The sequence below is a fragment of the Melopsittacus undulatus genome, chromosome 2 (genome assembly GCF_012275295.1).
Source record: "Melopsittacus undulatus isolate bMelUnd1 chromosome 2, bMelUnd1.mat.Z, whole genome shotgun sequence".
NCBI lineage: Eukaryota > Metazoa > Chordata > Aves > Psittaciformes > Psittaculidae > Melopsittacus > Melopsittacus undulatus.
In genome coordinates this window covers 53,221,332-53,242,210 of record NC_047528.1, presented here as the reverse complement: position 1 = coordinate 53,242,210, position 20,879 = coordinate 53,221,332, and the positions used below count along the sequence as shown (strand labels likewise).

At 37.7% G+C, this 20,879-nt stretch overlaps 1 protein-coding gene across 1 annotated transcript in view; it reads right to left on the bottom strand.

Moving 5' to 3' along the window:
- Positions 1-2,225: 2,225 nt before the first annotated feature.
- TM9SF2 (transmembrane 9 superfamily member 2) overlaps positions 2,226-20,879 on the bottom strand; it is a 29,115-nt gene continuing 10,461 nt past the window's right edge. The window contains exons 5-17 of the mRNA XM_034073311.1: positions 19,953-20,082; positions 17,442-17,566; positions 16,541-16,652; positions 15,076-15,155; positions 14,875-14,983; positions 14,619-14,751; positions 14,266-14,385; positions 11,946-12,003; positions 11,146-11,305; positions 9,447-9,598; positions 8,315-8,426; positions 7,469-7,640; positions 2,226-3,615 (exon numbers count right to left, since the gene is read on the bottom strand). Coding sequence (XP_033929202.1) covers positions 3,548-3,615; positions 7,469-7,640; positions 8,315-8,426; positions 9,447-9,598; positions 11,146-11,305; positions 11,946-12,003; positions 14,266-14,385; positions 14,619-14,751; positions 14,875-14,983; positions 15,076-15,155; positions 16,541-16,652; positions 17,442-17,566; positions 19,953-20,082 — 1,531 coding nt within the window. The 3' untranslated portion in view covers positions 2,226-3,547. The remainder of the gene's footprint in view (positions 3,616-7,468; positions 7,641-8,314; positions 8,427-9,446; positions 9,599-11,145; positions 11,306-11,945; positions 12,004-14,265; positions 14,386-14,618; positions 14,752-14,874; positions 14,984-15,075; positions 15,156-16,540; positions 16,653-17,441; positions 17,567-19,952; positions 20,083-20,879) is intronic.

Here is a 20,879-nt window from a genome sequence, read left to right as displayed (position 1 = left end):
TACCTCTGAGGGAGGGAAGAACTTAAACTGCATTTCCATTGATACTGCTGGAATCCCGTGACTCAGAGGAATGTGCCGTTGCCCAAACGTGACAGGTTTCATTTGTAATCTTAGGGCATATCTGGTTTACAAGCAGTTATCTCATCAGCAGTGAGATCCAGATGTTTCAAATACGAAAGTGCAGGATGCAGCTATATAATAATCAACTGACAAATTAAGTCTCTCAGTAGTATCTGAAGATTTGTGCTTTAGCCTGAAGCATCATGCACTTCTATATGCACATCATACACATGTATACGCACCAAAGTCAATGTATGAGGCAACAGGAGAGTCAGATTTATGAAGATACATAAATAAGTAGATTGCTATTAACTGTCTGACATAAGGAGAAACAGCAGGATACTGAGAATAAAAAATGAGAGCTGAATTGTAGGCAACAGTCTGGGAGAAGACGAGACCATCTCTGCACAAGTAATCTTTCCTTTAAGGAAATACTTTGCTGTGATGCGCTCTTGAAGTGGAGATGGGCCCCAGAAATGACGGGTGCTGTCAAAGACTGGCGAAGCACGGAAAGAGGATGGCATGTAACTTCATAGCATGAAGTTGTGGTCACATGTATCCTACACCAGCTAAGCTTAGAGTTCTAGCTCATACATTCCTGGAGCAGCAAAATGAAACCCAACACTGCAGTAAAGTTCACTTCAAAAAAATAATGTTGGACTGTTCTACAGTTCTGATTCTGCCACAGATTCACAGAATACCAGGCTGGAAGGAACCTCAAGGATCATCTGATCCAACCTTTATAGGCAAAAGCATGACCTAGACAAGATGTCCTGGCACCCAGTCCACCCAAATCCTGCAAGTGTCCAGCGTCGGGGAGTCCACCACTCCCCTGGGGAGACTATTCCAATGGCTGATTGTTCTCACTGTGAAAACTTGTCCTCCTGTGTGCAGCTGGACTCTCTCCAGTAGTAACTTGGACCCATTACCCCATGTCTCTTCCATGTGATGGCTTGTAAAAAGGGAGTCTCCATCTTCTTTGTAGCCACCCTTTAAATACTGTTGGTATTTAAAACATGGTGATAATATGGTATGTCTACTTATTTATATGCCTATTTATAATTTTACATATATGTATAATTAAAGATAATATGCCTACTTATTTATGTATCTCCATAGAGATCCAGATAAAAAGATTTTGGAAGATGTCCGTGTTTCCAAAGTTTAACCAAAACCCCAGGCCTCCGAAAGAGATCTGAAGAACAATACAGTACACAGCAGCACATTTGGATGCTGTAACACACACCAGAAGCCTCAATGCTAGAAAAATAGTAAAATTATCTGAAGCAGCAATGGGTTCCAAGGGAGAAGACAACTCTGGAACACCTCTGTGATGTATTAAAATGCCTGGATTGTCTCAAATACTGTGTACTGCAACCTAACCATCTCTATTCCAAACCAGCTGCAATTGTTACAAAGCTGCCTGAAAAACTGTGTATGCGGGAGGTTTAGATTCCAGAAGATAACAACACACTTCACAAACTCCCTTTGAAGGTAAAAGTAAGGCTCTTGAGAAGCTGCCATGACTTGTCAAATAGCCTGTAGGGAAAAAAAGCAGAGTTTCAAACCCAAACACATAACCACAGTGGCTACATATCTCTTCTGTTAATCCAACTTCTAAACACCAGTCATAAATACATCACAAAAATCTGTTTTATCACTACACTGAAATTCTTGAGCACCTATTATATTCATATTTCAGTAACAGACAACTGGTGCATGTCTCTCAAAGTAAGCATTCCCATTTGTGTAATAGTAACTGATGATGAGCAGTGACTATACATACAGTAGGTGATCACAAACCCAGGCATATTAAGAATATTCAAATCATACTTTAAAAAATTTAAATCAAGAGTCAACACTACAGCTCACTGCATTAGTGAGCAAACAAACAGCAAAGAACAAACACCACGCTCACCCTTTTCCTGTTTTGAACCTAAACCATGGAAGGTTTATCTGAAATCAGCATTTCCTAGTGACTGCACACAGGGAGGGGCACCTGCACAACCTGTCCACATCTGAACACAGCTGTGGTTGGGGACAGGCAGAGCACAAGAGCAGTGTGGTTCACCTGGGGAGGGGTTGTGGAGCACAGCAATTGAGGAAGTGTCACCTGAAGTCTTTTTACATGCCAGCTTTTAGCAGGTTAATAATGACAAGTTACCTTAACCAAAGATATTTTTATTGGGTTCAGTATTCAAGCATTGTTAGGTTAATGTCTTTTCTAAACGTAAACCTTGCAACGTTATGAATGGCAATTGGTACATGAAGTTTAATTGAAGCAAAGTTGTATCAGGGTAGTGAAAACACGCCAAAAGCCAAATTGTGTCACAAGTCTAAAATTACCAAACAAGGTATGAACAGAATACTCCATCTTCAGAAAAAGCAAATATAGGTTTAATGCTAGTCATCCAAAATTGACTTTAGTCTCTTAGTATAAGGCAAAAATAGTAATCTTCTTTTATTTTTTTAACCTACATTAAGTACAATCAGCAATAGTTGCCATGTAGAATATGCATCATTGAGATCTGAAAGTAGGATCAGCAGAGAATGCTGATTCCTGCACTGTAAGATCTTCTCAACATACTGACAACTCCACAGAACTCTCTGAAAACATACCTGTGCGAAGGACTGGGTTAGTGCTGTGGAGTGGTTCTGTTACACGTGGGTATAGTGTCACTCATGCGCCACAATCACATTGCTGTGTCAGAGCCATGTAGCACAAACAGCATTTCTGGTACGTCTAAGGGGGTGTCAATATACATTAAACCATAGAAAATGCCATAAAATACTCCAGGCAATCTTTAAGCAGCCGTCTTCAATGTAGTTGTATTTGCATATTTTTATGAACTTATAATATGTATTACACCACTGAAGACATTTTTACAATATTTATTAGATTATGAATTTATAAATTCAAGGACTCAGAGGCACATAGTTTAAAAGGCCAAGAACACCGAAACTAATGAAGTCACAGAAATCAGAATATTTATGGACGTAACACCAGTAAAAAATAAAAAATTAAAAAAAAATCACATCCAAACTAAAAGCAACAATTCTTAAGAGTCATCCTTCAAAGTCAGCATAATAAAAAGTTCTCATTTCCCTCAAAGAAAAATAATTCATCCCACCTACCAAGCTAGAAAAACCTATTTACAAGTGAACTTTGATCAGAAGTATCATTAAGTTGTGTAATGCAGCCACTTCTACTCTGCCATTAGAATTTAACATTTCTTTTGAAGGACAGTTGTATTTACAAATGCATAAATATTGTAACTCTGATCCTCATTAAGATCTGACTGAAAACAGGTTGTTAATTCACAATACAAACGTGTTAGTGGGAAAAGCAGGTGCATATTCAGTATCATTCTCAAAGAACAGGAAGCCAATACTTCTGATAAAGCTCAAGTTCATCAATCAGACCAGGTCCTTAAGTTACGTTAATGAAGATTAAATCTCTTCTGTGTAAGTCTTGACACTGGTTTCTTCAGTCAACTTTCACCACACTGTATATTTTGGTTACAAACCAGAAGCATGCAAAGAACCCAATTGTTCCTAAAAACAAACAAACAAACAAACAAACAGTTACATGCTAATAAAACTGACACAGCACACCTCATACAGGAACTGTCATTTTCTGCAAAAAGTAGGGCAGGAAAAAAGCCCTGCAGATTATCTGATTTTTGCCTGATTAGCTCTTCACAAATCACAGCTTCTTCCTATGCAAGAGCCAAGCATGTTCTTTAAAGAAAAAAACCCTGCCTTTATGTTAGATCTGATAAGAAGTACAACAAACACTGTGTGCTCACTCATTCACTAGGCAAGCTTGGGAGGAACCACGAATGATATCATGGTAAATTTCCCCCCCCCTTCACGCTTGCTAAACTAGTGATGTTTAACTGACTCATTTACTATGATACGTAGTTGTGGGCCCAGCTGTGAATCAAAGATTTGTCATGTAGCTCCCAGTATTTTGCCTGCTGAGTCTGATCAATGACCTGGAATGTAGTGCGGATGCAAGTGCCTGAAGCATGTGTTACACTGACAGAGCAGCAGGGTACCATCAAAACCCTTCCTGATACTGGCTGCTTTTAACAGATGAGTAAGCAGCAGCAGCAGAGTTCTGATACAACAATTATGATTTTCTTCTTTTTAGCTTCTTTATCACCCTGACACAGAAGTCAGCTACCTTTAGGAGCATTTTTTGCTAAATTGTTAATATGCTTTTTCATTTAAGAAACTGGAACAGAAGTGCCTGCCTCTTTTACTTTAAAACCTTTTATCAAATCACTTCAGTGAATCTCAGAGAACTCAACATATCCGCCCTTTGAATGTGTATCAACCTAAATGGACAAAATTATTCTTAAGTCTTTACAAATAGGACAATTCTCTCTAACTACACGATAATTTGCACTTCATCTTGTGGAAAATAGATTAAAAATAAATCATTAAGCATATGATGCTTCGAAGTTCTAACCATGTGGTTAACTTCACATATATTATCCTCTAACTTCAACATAATTTCAATAGAGAGACTGAAAATTTCAAAACCTGAAAGCATACAAACTCAGAAAGCATAGTTCAAGTTGCACAGTATAACTCACATTTCACAGTTCCAATTACATACAAATGACTACCACAGAAAGCATCTGAAGCAGTTCGAGAGCAAACTACTTCTTCACTGCATGCTTGTTAACCTGTCCTGAAAAGGAGTCCCCAAATTTGCTGGCAGATGCTGCACAGCCAATTGGTCAACTGAAAGTGAATGTGTGAGCAAAGGAAAATGGGGATGCACTGGACATGTCCTAATGCCTCTAAACAATGACACAGGACACTAACTTGAAAGAATAAGGGCAAAAAAAGGAAATTATATGGGCACCTGAGGTGCAGAAAGGCAGCTAAGCAAAGCCTCAGCATTGAACATTTACTGTAAATCTCCTTTATAGTGAATGTGTGCACTCCAGAATTACTGCACATGTTCAGAGTAAACAAACTGAACAAAGGAGACAGGTAAACACCATTCTGGTTCTGGCCAAAACTGCTTACTATTAAAGGCAGACATGCTGAGTATCAGCTGGAAAAGCTAGAGAAACTAAATTAATTGACCTTACACTTAGGTAAAGCCTAATTATTTCTGCATGCTACTTTGTGAGTTTGCACCCATTTAAAATGGATCTGCATGCAGCAGTACACATTTGTTTCTACATGAACCACCATGCACTCCTGAATTCTTTAGTGCAATAAGATAATCAGTAAACCCAGAACAGAGACAAGGGTTAAGAGAAAGGCAGTGTGAGAAATAAAAGGGACTGAGAAAGAGAGGCAGAATTTCTGATCTACTAATTCAGAATGACCTGGTTACCAGTGCACAAAATATAAATAAAAGTAGAAATTATGTGTAAATTGCAAACTGTTCGCAAGCAATGCCAAAACACATTAGACTGACTCAAAAAGGATGGAAGATAAAACTAACCACTTCTGGAACACAGCTTGATCACTTTGCAAAGAGATTATATAATGTACCTAAGTCCCAATCCTCCTTTAAATAGGCAATGACCCAGGAAACTTGTTGCAGGGTCTTACTTCTGCACATCACCATCTGCATTCAGTTCTGGTGCACAAACAGCTTCAGTATTTCCTAAGCTGAAGCGGCAATCTTTTTGAAATGAATATTAGGTTGCACTTAAAATGAACGACAGAAAATGAACCATCATTCTCAAGTGTCAGTTCTCTTCCCATCAGGTTTCTTTTGTTCTCCTATGTTAAGTGGAAATGAAAATTCTACTCATAGTTACACTGAGATCAGTATTAAAAGCTCCGATGACAAGCCACTTGTGTGCTAAGAGGCCTTAAAATACAGCATGTACAACTGCAAATGTAAGTGCACACATATCAAAGCCTTAGGAATCATTAAGCTTCACCATAAACATGGAGCTTGAAATTATTTAAAGCACCAATCAGTTCAAAATAGTTTCAAAAATACTGCCCTGGTGAGAAAAGTCCACACAGACAGATCACATCCTGCTGGAACAGAACTCAGACTTTTTAAGGTTTTTGAGGAGTCAGTGGTTGCTGCCATCTTGCATGAGAGTTTGAAAGGGGACTTCTTGCATTTTCACTGCCATTCTACCACTCTAAATAAGGGATATGCGTGTCTGAAGATTCCTTCTTAGTACTGAAGATGACAACTTCATCTTGCTTACTGAAGAGGTAATTAAAATGCAGCACCCAAGACAGGTGCTTTTCCAAAAGCTCACAGTAAAGATGATGAGATTTTGATAAGACTACATTAAAAAATGATTATGAAATTCTATTGCTTCCTGTGCCACTTCAACTGGGAAAGATGGTAAAGAAATCTTGGAAGACAGCAAATAGCGGGGGGAAGGAAGTATTCTCTGTCAACATTTACTCCTCTCTCCCCTCCTCCTATTCCACAAGAGCTGTTTTGACACAGTCACTTTACACTTGATAGTATGTGATTTGAAGTGTCTTTTTCCAAAGACAACTGTCCTGGGATCAGCAGTAGCATTTATTTTTTCTCCATCTTAGTAGCTGGTGCAGTGCTGTGGTTTTGACTTTCAGCCTGGGAACAGCACTGATAACACCCATGTTTTTAGTTGTTGCTCAGTAATGTTTAGTCTGACCAAGGGCTTTCTGAGGCTCATGCTCTGCCAGGGAGGAGGGGAAGACAGGAGGAAGCAAAGACAGGACACCTGACCCAAACTAGCCAAAGAGGTATTCCATACCACAGCACATCATGCCCAGGATGTAGAACTGGGGGCAGTTACTCGGAAGGGCTATATCACTGCTCGGGTCAGGCTGGGTATCGGTTGGTGGGTAGTGAGCAGTTGTATTCTCTTCCTTTGTTATTTCCCTTATCATTATTATTATTGGTGGTAGCAGTAGTGGTTTGTGTTATACCTTAGTTACTGGGCTGTTCTTATCTCAACCCGTGGGAGTTACATTCTTTTGATTCTCCTCCTCATCCCTCTGTGAGCTGATGGAGGAAGGTGGGGGAGTGAGTGAAGGGGCTGCATGGCTGAGTTGCCTACTGGGCTTAAACCATGACAGCAACTAATTAAAAAAGGTAAGTTTGCCACATGACTAATCTAGGAATGAAATCTGGAGAAGCATGTATCATGTTTAAAGGTGTCGTATTTGAAGACCTCATCATGTGCCACTCCTCAAATTAGCAGCCTTTTCCCTCATCCCACTTAATCTCTTTCACTAAAATTTGTGATTACAGAGTTGCAAAATGCTACACAAAAATCCAATACATATGGAAAAAATCAAAGACACATGAATCTATAAACCTGTGTCGAGATAAGTTTTGCCATGAATTTTGCCTGCAGTGAAAAGGTAGTAATGGTGAAGTCAAAACTTAAAAGTTCAGGTTGAATATGCTTACCTGTGAAAAGGAAGAAGATCAAAACCATAATCATAGTATAACCGAAATACAAAATGGTGCTAGCTGTTCCTGTGATTTGCAGCTTAGAAAAAAAATAATGTATTGCATATATTAGGAAATAAACTGCAGTGAAGCCACTAGTGAGAAAAGAACGCCACTGCCAGTGATAGTCCTAGAAGGGGTGGAGAAAAAAAAATATATATGAGTAATATTCCATATATCTCTAGCACTCTGACTCTACTCCTGAATGCAGAGCTACTTTTTCTACTATCACTTTACCCAAAATTGAGGTTTTGTAGTTTTTATCTACAGGAAAAAGAACTATATATATTGAATACTGCTTTAGCTACACCATTCACAATTAGAAATAAGACACCTGAAGATTTAAAAACCTAAAAAACCAAGTAAGCCAGACCTACTACTGGCCACCACAGAAACCTTCCGCGCCCCACCCCCCCCCCCCCAGTGTTGGCCAGAAGTTTAGCATCTTCAGAAACCAAGGATTTATAATCTAAAGATGTGATATCTGACTTAGCAGTATATAAAATCATAGAATGGTCTGGCTTAGAAGAGACCTTAAATATCTTTTATGTCCAACCCCTGCCATGGGCAGGGACACCTCCCACTAGACCTGGTTGCTCAGAGCCCCATGCAGTTGTTCTCATGTTTGTTACAAGTCCTGCCAAAAGCAGTCTGCTTCACTTTTTAAGGACATAGTTTAAGTACATCTCATCTACTAATGGTGTTTATGTTATTATGTTCATTATTTTCAATTACAAAAGCCTTAAAAATTTTTGGAAGCATTCTTAAAACAATATCAAGTATGAGTACCGAAGAATATCTCACCTCTGCACATAGATGGAAGTAGCAGAGCAATATTGTAGCCTCAGAACATGTAATAACCAAAATAATGAATACCAGAAACAGAAAACCAAACATGTAATACATCTGGTGAGACCTGTAAAAGGGAGTTGAAAAAAACCAATAAAAATTAAAATGGACACTGTGCTAATATTATTTCTTCACATGCAGTAATATCACCTTCACCTTAAGTATCCCCTTCCTACTGAAGCACTGTCAGTTGCACAGCCATATGAATGACTGATTTATTTTCTAACTGAACAGGAGCCTTGGCAGCTCAGTCTGGAAACAGTGAGAAAGCAAACCCCAAAGCAAGCCCCTGTGGGGATTTGGGGAAAGAACTGACTAGACATAATGAGAGAAATTACAGCTCCAGTGAAGTCAGTGTGACCTCTTCCACTGACTTCAGCAGAACTTGGATTTTACCACACATTTCAATCAAAGGAGTCAAGCTGCAAAATAACAAGAAATGTCAAATGCTGTAGCTGTCTGTGCTGGGTAAAGGCACCTACTCAAGGTTCAGAAACAGTTTAACAAGATCCAATAACTAAACTGTGCCAAAAGGAAGACAAATCCCTCACAGTAGATTAGTTTGTCAGTGTGCTGTGAGCTCACATCAGAGTTCACTTATGCTGGACTAGTCTTTGGTGCTTTAGTTTTGAAAATAATTACTCTCTGGTGCCTTTATAAAGACTTCACAAAATCTGTTCTTGATTCTTTTCTCTCCCAAGAGCAGTAATACTTTTCTAGCCCAACAACAACTACAAAAACCCACTCAAATCAATTTTAATATACTTACTACTTTCAGCTTCAGAGCCACTTTTACATTAAGTCAGAGGAGTAGCATGAGAAAACTAGCTATTTGAATATCATAAGAGAGCTGTAAAGTGCTAAGCATAGCAGTGCCACTGCTCTACACACTCAACAAGCCATACAGGCAGTGGGTATCATACAAACCATGAAATACCAAAAAGATATTAACATTTAAATTTTTATTGAACCAGTATTCTGGTAACCATGAAACACCAAAAATCAAAGCATCCTGAAGAAAAACTTACACAAAGGACTTACCACCTTTTCTGACAGAGAAAATTCAAATAGATGGTGGTTAACTTACCAAATACTATTGAGAATAAAGAACAACTGTATAAAGATACATCCAAAAGGCAGAATCCCTCCCATGATAATGCCAGGTAATGGCTTTGTATAGAAGGATTGCTCAGGAATCTGACGAGGAATTTGGTTTGTGCGAACAGGGTGTTCAATAGCCTTTAAAATAAAGAAATTGTTAAAGTAATTAATTTAATTGCTAAAATAAATTGCTAAATAAATAACATGTCAAACAGCAGCACTGTCATTTTGCTTTCTCTTTGAATTGAGTGGTGACAAGAGTCTACTATTTGTTTTGAGCATGCACATACCCAGCTACCACTCGAGTGGTAGTGGAAGCTGCTTTTGCTACCAGCCTGGATACAAACATCTGCTAGGCAAACAAGCTAGAAGGGAGCTCTTACTGAAAACATGGGAACAGATATTTTGGACTTCCCTTTTTATGATTACCTATCCATGTTCTTTACAGAGCCCTATTTGTCGCTTGTCAGCTGGGGGGTATTAGTGGTGCAGACTGCTGCTTTTCCCTTCTAAACATCCCTCTACCTTGTTTTTCAGGACATACTCCAAGATTAGGATAAACTTACAAACTGAGAAGGTTCAATGTGGCAATTAAATCCTAATTTAAGATGCATGCATAAATCAGCATGGTGGGAGAAAAAAAATAAGGCAGGTAAATGCACACTTTTGCCATCTTCTCCCTTTCATAAAGATTACATTAAGAGCATCAATAGACACTTGCAAGGTACTTGCTTTCTGATTTGATTTTAATGAATTTGTGACATCTGTCAAGTTGCTTTATAGGTTATCAAATCCGCCTTTCTTAAAGGAACTGCCTCTGTACAGTGCAGGGGGGGTTGCTGAAATTTCAATACGGTTATCAGAAAACACCCTAAACTCTGGTTAAGAAAAATGGGATAACTACTAACTTGTAAGATACTTAAATGTTCTCTGAAGGTATTCCAAGAGAGCTAGAGAGAGCTACAACTCTGGCTTCCTACACAGGAAAAAAAACAAACAAAAAAATCTGAACTTACAAATCTTTATGTCTGTGGGGCAGAGACAACCACTTTTTAAGCAAAAAGAGAAACCAATTTCATTACTTAAGACATTTTGGTCACCAGTATCACAAAGAGCCTCATACATAAGTAAAAATTATTAGTTTGGGAGTAAATCCCAATTAATGTCTGCCAAGCAGCGATAACCATTTGCAGAACACTTATGCAAAGAGATTTTACAAGAGCTCTAGCAATTTGATCAGAAAATATCCTCAGTGCAGAAGGTGGACAGGAACTAAAACCATGGGGGAAAACCAGAAATGCTTAAGTTGCTTTGTTCTGCTTGGCTGAGTTAACTGATTTTTTTAGTGATGAAAAGGATGCTGATGAAAATAAAAATGCCCAAATAACTGCTTTATCTGGAGCAGTCCCTCAATTAAATACAGTAACAAATACAGTAACGACCCTAATTATTGCAGAGAAATATGCCACCACCAACCGAGTATCAAAATCTTGGAATCCCCAGATCGAATATTGAACACAGCTCTGAAGCAACTGAACAGAACTGGAGCTGACAATGCAAGTAGGTTCGGTGCTACCTCAGTCATAGTCTATACAGTGAAAAAATTTACATGTATTTTATACATATATATGTGTGTGTGTTTGTGCAGACATACACTTACAAAACAATTCCTCAAAATCACTTACGTTTTTCTTAAACCCAAAATAGGCACCAATAAACGTCAGCGGTACAGATATGCAAAACCAGAGTGCCAAAATGGCAACCAAAGTACCAAATGGAATAGCTGCTGAAGAGCCTTCTCCCCACAGAATGAGGTTCATGATAAAAAAATCTGCAAATACGATTCTGAAAAATACAGAACACACTTAAAACACAGAAATACTCCTTAATACTTAACAACACAATAGCACTGTATTAAGATTTTGGGGTAAATCTGTTACAATCAGATGAGATACACAGAATATCAAAATCAAGAGGTCAAACAGGCAATTCTTTGTTAATCTAGTGGGACTGTACTCCAGCAGGAGCTGACGTTCCAACTAAGCAATTTCAAATATATGCTTGTCTTAACTACACTTCAGGGTAAGACTGCTTGCTGTGATTATGTAAGAAAGATTTGTCACAATGCTTCTACAATATATGACACTATGTAAGACCAACTACAGTGTGGTCAGGGAAACAGCTGAGAGAGTAAAAGAAAGCAATGAAACAGTGCACCTGTCCAAAACTTCCCACTATCATAATGCTCATTCTTAATCAACCTTTTCAAGTGGTGAGAGTAAACAAATGCTGACTAAAAAAAATATCCAAGGATGCTATGCCATTAACATATTCATCTTAGTCAAAAGTGACATGATATTCTCATAGCTTCTGGAATAAAGGGGTGATGAAACGGGATTTACTCACATAATGAAACTTCAAAATTAGCTTTGCATGTCAGAGAAGGAATTTAATTTTTTTAATCATGACAATATTCTCCGCTTACCCAGGACAAAGGAATGATGTCAGCAGGACATTTGTTTTCCATTTCTCGCCTCCAAATGCTGTATTAAAACATTTGACAGTCATCAAAACATGCATTAAGCTCCTCACAGCTATTAATTTTCCAGTCCATCTACCTGTTACAGTTAGCTTGCAAACGATCAGATATCGTGCTCAAGTTTAAAGAGTAAAATAAATCTTCAGTAATAAAATTGAATTCCCTCCTCACATTGCTTAATCATAGAGCTTCAAAGCAAAGAAAAACATTGGACCCAGGCTAGGAAAAGTAACCAACTAAATAAACTGGGTCTCTGACCACTTTATCTGCTAGAAGGTAGAAGCAGATCTGCAGTACTTTGAAGTCTTAAAAAAAAGACGCCAACAGTTTAAACCTGGAGTCATTAAGAAGTTTTAGCTTTCTAGCGTTTGACTGCAGGTTTCACTAGGAATACGTAAGTATGAGAAAAGCAAGCTTAATAGTTTCCTTGAAATAATTCTTGTCTACAAATCTTACAAGTCAGGACTAACACACTTACAGGAAGCAGGGATGTTCTCTTGAGTCTTAACAACATTAATAAGCACTGATACCAAAAGACCAAAGACTGCTTTATAAGAAAAGCTTTATGAATTTGCACTATGCTGATAAAAATTCTAGGCACATACTTTCAAATGGAAATATCCTGCTGGAATTCAGTGAAGCTGACAATTTCATCTGAGCACTGCCATAATGACATGCTTCTTTACTTCAAGAGTCAGAAGTGATTATGGATAGAGTGATTTTAATTAAGTTTCTATTTCTTCATAAAATCTTGGTAGAACATGGCAGCAGTTATTAAAATTAACCATTTCATTTCAACTCAGATTTCAATTTTTATGTTGAAAAAATGTTGAAAAAAACCCCCACTTTTAAATCTAGATATCCATTTCAGCTGCATTTTGGTTTATGTCTCATACTATCTGCACACTATAAAGAGAAACGTTTATGTTTACATGCTCTGTACAGTGTATGGACCACCTCATGTTATAGTATCACCTGTCACTCGCTATCTTAATATTTAAACACAATATTCAAGTACCAACTAAATGATTCTAATTAGATGTAATATGAAATACACCTACGATTAGCTGTGTCTGCACCAAAAGTACAGGATTCAATTTACCACCAATACACTTCAAAATATCCCTCAAAACACATACCATACAGCATGATACAAAAAACAAGTCTGTCCTCAATTATGCTCTGAATCCTAAAGTCTCCTTCCATTTCAGCCTAATTGGCTTGAAGATTAGAAAAATGTATAGCTCACTATCGTATCACTGCAACTGCAGAAAAAATTACAAAATACAAACCCTCTTTCCCCAGTGGTTCTCCCCACACAAAAATTACAAAATAAGTTAGAAGAACTCCAATACCTACAGCGAAGCTGAAGGTGAGAAATAAACTCCTTCTCTACCACTGTATGTTCAGAAATAAACTACTCCAAATGATCCAGCTTGCTCAGTCATAAAGAGCCTTTTCCCTTGATTAAGGTAATTAAAACAAGCTGTAAGTGAAATGGCATGCTTCATCTTAAAACAAACTAGAGGGTACAGGGCAAACCATTTGAGTTTGGTAAGCAGGTCCTAGCTGGGATCAGTGAAGGAAAACAGTACCAAGTAGCTACTGAGAGGTGCACAGACATCACTGGGTTGATTCCTGCAACTATAGAACATAGAAGCAGAGAATCAATCACAGAATGATTTGGGCTGGAAAGGACTTCAAGATCCTCTAGTTCTAACCCTCCTGCCATGGGCAAGGACACCTCACACTAAACCATGCCTAATAATGCTTGTTCCTGCACCCCTGTCACAGGCTGATAAGCACTGTTCTCCTGAAGACCAAGGAACTAGCTGAAAGGAGTTGACAAGTCTGAGGCATGCTAGAACAGAAGTTCATGACGGGGGAAGTGGGGAGAATTAAAAATGCTACCAAGCAACACTGATGGCTAAAACTAAATTCAAGTTAACACCACCCCTGCCTCCAACTGCAGGAAACAGAAGTACAAAACTGTTTGATGTAATGAGCTTAGTAGTAGTAAAATCAAATTTGCTTCCCTATTCCATAAATATGTAGTAGAAAGAGCAATTCAGGGTCTGTAGGCATGATCACATCAAAATCAATGTAACCATGTCAGTGTTCTATATGTGTTTTCTGCTGTTAAGTACATTTCACCAGCTTGCCCTGAGGGAAACTACAAACTGTACTGCAAAATACAAATCAGTTCTGTGATGATAATTTACCTTAATGAACTTAAGCCTTGTCAGTTTAAATAACTTTTACTCACATTTGTAGAATCTGGCAGCAACATAACCGGCTGGAGTTCCAAGCAGTACCCACAAAACTACAGCACAGGTCATTAGAGCTCCCCGGTTAGCAGGTGACAAAAATCCCAGGCAAGCAAAAACTGTGAAGCAGAATGGACAATTTTAGAAAGTAACTACACATTTGACTTAAAGCCAGTATACCAGCTATCTTAATCTCTGTGTATACTAAGCTGCATGTCTATCACATCAGCTCAGCGTTAAGACTTTTAAGAACTTTCTAGACAAAAATATATGCTGCTATTTTTACTAGTACTATTCAATTAGCAGTGAAACATCATGTACTCAACTAACTCCTCCCCATTTCATTACTTACACAGGGTAACAAAAGTCATTATTAAGATCTGTGTGCCAGAGCCTAGAAACACAGACAACAGCATTCCTTTTCTTGGAGGCCTGAAAATATCACCATGAACCAGTTTCCAGCCAAATTCCTCTTGAGCATCTTCCTGTGAAGGACATAAACCTGCTTTAATACAGCCAATTGCCATTTAAATAGCCTGCTATAGAAATACATTTAGCTTAAAAAAATACATTCCAAATAAACTTCAAGAAGTACATTTTAGACTTACAGTGGAATCCATCTGATTGTATCTTGCAATGTCTTTATGCAGTGTCCTCAACATAATCATGGCTACCATTCCAGACAGAAAGAGGACAATCACCAATGAATTCATAATACTGAATTAAAAGAGAAAGCCAAACAAATGTTCGTTCAAACTGCAATGTAAACATTTCAATACAGTACATTTGAAGACAAACTTTCTTCTCACCTAAACCACTGAATGTGAGTGTGAGGCATGGATTCCAAAATATAATCCCATCTTGATGCCCACCTTATACTTTTTTCTTCCTGAAAGAGTAAACACATCAGTTTCAGATATAGTCAGTATCCAGCTTGTAAATTTACAAGTTGACATTTATGCAAAGCAATCTGAAATCTCAGGACAAATTGAAATTTCATGTTGCATGCCTTAAAGGTATAGTTCAACATATATAACTAAATAAAACTAACCTAAGATTTGACCACAGAATCTAAACCAAAATATTCTCTGAATACCATTGACGACCCATGTCTTCTTAAGACATAAAGGCCTATCAAATTTAATTATTTGAGCTTCCTGCCTTCAGAAATTATATTAATTCATCTGGAATTCAAGTGACTTGCAGAGTAAAAAAAAAAAACATGTAACCCAACACTACAGACACGGTGAAACTTAAGCTCTGCTATACAGTCTCCAGGATAAAATTCAACTTTCTAGATAGTACTCCATCCAAATTATCCTTTGCTTTCATACAACCTGCTTTCAGTACCAAATACATTTACATTCCGCTTACACTGCAAGATGGATGGGGAGACAATATTGCAGAACTTACACAGACCATGACTTCATCAGAAACATTTCAAAAAGAGCATTTCTTTGTCTTACTTTGCAGAGTACACATAAAAAAAGGAATAAACAGTGCTGATCAATCTGAAGACTGCTATTTAACAAACCCTAAGCATCAGTATCAATTAATAAAAACGGCAAGGTAACTTTCTGACAGGATGCTACTTCAGTAACATATAACAAGAGCAAGAGTGCTTTCCAGTAAAGCCAGTTTTGAAAATACAAAAAACCCAACAAGTTAGAAACTTTGGGAAACAGTTTGTCCAGCAAACTGCATTAAAAAAACCCAACAAACCAAACCAAACAAACAACAAAAACACACCCCCACAACAAAAAACCCCAACCAAAACTAGAAAAACTCTCTTGCTTGTGACCAGAATAAGACACTTTCAAGTATCACTGCTGCATGCAGTTGGCCACTGTACTGCTCCTCTGCTTGTAAAGAGGACAGAGGATTTCCATGGGCGAAAGACACTGGACAGAAGAAAGCTTTTGGAGCAGAAGAGAAAATTATCAGCTTCAAACTACCTACAGCAGCGATATGTCGAGACGCACAACTCCTCAGATTTAAGAATTTGGACTGAAAAACAATCTACCAGACAATCAAGGTAAACATGGAAAGTGGGGCTCTTTTAAAAAGCACATATGCATTTCACGTTCAGTGTGTGTGGTACACAAAACTGTAAAGCATGGGGTAAATACCAAGCCATCTCTGACATACCAGTTCAAATACAACTTTAAAACCACAAATTTACTATTCCAAAATAATTTTAGATGTCAACTTTATAATTCAAAGTATTAAGGCATGATTTTAAGACATAATTACCACCAAAAAATTAGTACTCACTTGAAAAGAAACTGAGTATGTGTAAGCAATTTTGACTTCTCCGTTAGCCTTATTACTTATATCCATAGGTACTCCTGAGCAATCGGGGTTGTCTGGATGAGTATGCTTATAACTGTGGGAAGAAAAAAAAAAACAGAATGAAAGCTGATCACTGGCAACACTCTAAAGAAATAATTAATTTATCTTACAAAAGCATCCATTTCATCCAAGATTCTTCCCTTACATATAAAAATTGTTCGTAATGCCTCAAATTTCAGAACTCATAAGGAACCTATAATAAGCACAGAACTTTCTGATACCTGAACTTGAATATAAGTTGTCTCTTCTAAAAAGAAAACTTTTTAGAGAACTGTCTCTAAAGCAGAGCATCAGAGTTTAGAAGTCTGAGTATTGTGAAAAATCTCCAAAACATTCAAAAAGTTACAGCAGAATTACTAACTAAATAGTTTCATAATGCTGGACCAACAATTTAACAAGCTCAGTTATACCAAGAGTACAACAAGAGGAAAGACAAGATGCTAAGAAATAATGAGACATCAGTTGTGCAAAAGCCACAAGGATACCAGAAAAATTGCCAAGTTTATTTGTGAACTCATTCCATTTAAATCCTGACTGCTGAAGACATCAGATCTTGCACTTAGATTACTCCTGCATCAGGCACTGGTAGCCTGTTCCATCACAACACAAAATGCTCCCCAAGGAGGAAGTGAGGGTTGCTTCACTGAACACACATAACTTCCAGGTTTTATCTTTTTTTGGCCTGAATAGGAAACATCAATCAATACGAAAGCTAATCTACAGGTCATGTATCTGAAAACATTTCTAACAACAGGTTCCTGGATCAAAGCAAGTATCTTGCAATGGGCCACTGCTGGATGACAAGTTACTTTTGAGTACTAACCTTTTTGGTTCAAGTTTAGCAGCAACTAGTCTTGCTCCCAGAGCTTCATTTTCCACAACATGGTAATATATTTTTATGTCAACATGATTGAAGATATAAAAAGTATCTTTTTCATGAAATTCTGACTGCAACGATAAAAGATGTTGTTAAACAATTGCCCTTTTTTCAGCTGGGATAGTGACTGTTTTTCTTAGTAGCTGGTGCAATGCTGTGTTTTGGCTTTAGTCTGAGAATAATGCTGATAACACACCAATGTCTTAATTGTTGCCAAGTAATGCTTACCCTGATCAAAGACTTCAGTCTCTCATACTCTGCCAGTGAGGAGGGGCACATAAGGCCAGGAGGAAGCAGAGACAGGACACCTGACCCAAACTAGCCAAAGGGGTATTTCATATCACAGCATGTCATGCCCAGTATATATCTGGGGGAAGTTGGCCAGGAACCACCAATTACTGCTCAGGGATGGGCTGGGCATCAGTCAGTGAGAAATTGCAGTGTGCATCACTTGTCTCTCTTGGGTTTTGTCTCTCTTTCCCTATTATTATTACATTATTATTATACTTATTAATATATCATATAGAGGAAAGTAGACAATGGGTAATAGGTTCAAACTTAAATAGGAGAATTCAGGTTGGGTATAAGGAAGAAGGTCTTTACTGTGAGGGTGGTGAGGCACTGGAACAGGCTGCCCAAAGTGGTAAATAATCCATCCCTGGCAGTGCTCAAGGCTAGGTTTGTCAGAGCCTTGGGCAACATGGTCTAGGGTGAAGCAATAGCAGAGGGGTTTAAACTAGATGATCCTAAGGTCCTTTCCAACCCTAACCATTCTGTGATTCTATGCTATTATAATATTACATGTTATGTTATTATATATTATTATTTATACTTATTTCAATTATTAAACTGTTCTTACTTCAACCAGCAGGCTTTACCTTTTTCCAGTTCTACTCCCCATCCCACTGGGGAAGGGGGGAGCGAGTGGTAGCATGGCACTTAGTTGCCAGCTGGGGTTAAACCACAACAACAATCAAAATGGCATCTAAAGGCCTTAGGCAGAAGCATACATAACAGAATTTTAGACCACATACAGTTTTTCTGTCAAAAAGTTCTCCTACAAGATTAATTCAGGATTCTGGGAATACAAAGGCTGTAAAGTGTTTCCTTGCATTAAGAAGACAAACCAGAAAAGTCAGTGCTAAGAACTGTCTACTACAATTTAAAAATAGAAAAGTAGTAGAAAAAATAAAATGTATTTATAAAGATATTAAAATGTATCAGTAACAGAAGATGTCCTATCTAACTGAAGTAGCAAACTGAACAGGTAACTATGTGACAACTTTCCTAACAGGACTATTTTGTAAATATCCACTATGTCAAAGCAATGCATATTTTTTTCATAGATTAAACAGAGCCTTCCAAGACAAACAATGCAAATAATTGCTTTCTGTGACAGAACCACCTTGACATTTGAAGCCAAAGATGCGCACATATGAACTGCAAGCAGCAGCCAGGAATGCTGAATACAAATCTTGGGTGAAGGGAAACTTCAACTTGGAATTTAGTCAGTTAAAGAGGTTGTTAAATCACAAGCATTATGCCTCAAGTTCAATTAGTAATTCTTCAGAGTTCTGCCCCCACCCTTTTTACAAAGTATCCTAATGATAAGAACAGTGACATAAACGAAGTGTTCTACAGTCCTTCAGTTAGGCCCTCAAATGTTATTAAAAACAAATATTTAAACAAGACAAAAAGAATATTGCCAGATTACATATTTGTTCATAAATACATGCATTCACATGGAGCCTCTGAAATCAATCCATTACAGAGGCAAGGAAACAAAATTAGAAACTGCAGAAACTGTCATTTTTTGTAAGATTTCTTACGTAAAACCAACCATTTTGATAAAACCAAAAGCTTATTTGAGGTTCTCAATGACCTCTCCATGGACAAAGTCTGCAGTAATCTGAAGACATCCAGGAATTTTTATTGCATTCTTATCTCCATAATGCTTACAGTGCATTTATCTGGACCTCCACCAGTTAACCCAACAGATCTGTCTCTTACAGGAGAAGCTTTGTTCACTCAGAAATGTTACATTCTGCTTTCTTACAGTAGCCCACACAGTCCCAGAGAAAGCAATCCTTCAAGCATTAATTTACATGCAGAGGTACAAACACATCTACAAAAACCTGCTCCATGAAAACACTTCTATCCCACAAAAATGTGAAGTCCAACCTTTAAAATGTTTAGACTTCTTAGGCAATGAAGGATGACATATTGTTCTCACCCTTCTTTTTTTACATGTATTAAATCTTTATATCTTTTAGAGCCCTTCTGTATTAGAAGAGGCTTACAAATTGTGGTACCTGCAGAGATATCAGAACACCTAGTTTTAGGCAACAAAGGTTATTAAGATAGTGAGGACTCACCATAGAAACATGACATTGAAAAAATAAGTCTTTACATTAGTAAAAGGGGGGTATTAAAAAAAAACTAATTTCATAAACATACATTAATAACACAGGCATCTTTAGGACGGCCATCTTCTGTAATGTAACAGCCAATGGGAAAACCAGGATTGCAGAACCTCTGGCCATCTTCAACATCGTAACACCAGGTCACAGGCATATTGTCCACAATCCTGTAAATGGCACAGTGACATTTCACAACCTTGCAAAATACAGAGTGCAGTGGAAACAAAACCACATTGATATTAATCTAACTTGGATACACTCATTACTGGAAGATTAACTACAAGAATAATACCTCTTTCAGGTCTTAACCCATGGAACTGCACCAACTGTCAATCCAATTTCCAAATGAGATCTAAGCACGCAGCTATTCAACTGAAACTTCATCTTTTTTTAGAAAAAAATAAAAATAAAAATACTATTTCTTCAGAAGGTGGCTTGGAAGCAGGAGGTTTACTCTGTGTCCATTAAAACATTCTGTTCACTGGACTGGTTTCTGAAGTTCTCTTACAAACGTGGCTCAACACACAAAACTCTCTCACTCTAAAGTCATAACAATTTAACATTTCATTATTTTGTTTTTTTTAAACCTTCTACTAAAACAACTAAAATGAGCTGGATAATTTCAAGCTTAAGACAAAATACAAAGTAATAAAAATTTTGCCTATACACACATAGTGTTAATTCTCCAGCTTCCTCATGGCTCTTCTGTTGCATGATACATTTTTCACAGCACTCTGTAATATTTTATTTTGTATTACAGCTGAAGAGCAAGTTTTTGCTTATTTGTTTGGGTATTTTTGCTATTTCAGTGCAATTTCGTGCAACTGTGACCCCAGCTGTAGTTCCCTCAAGAGTATGGAATATTGTAACTAAATTGTTCACACAAGCAAAAAATTGTAAGCCTCAACACATTTGGTAAAGTAATCACGTTCAAACTTCCCTCCACTGTCTACCTGCTGCTTCT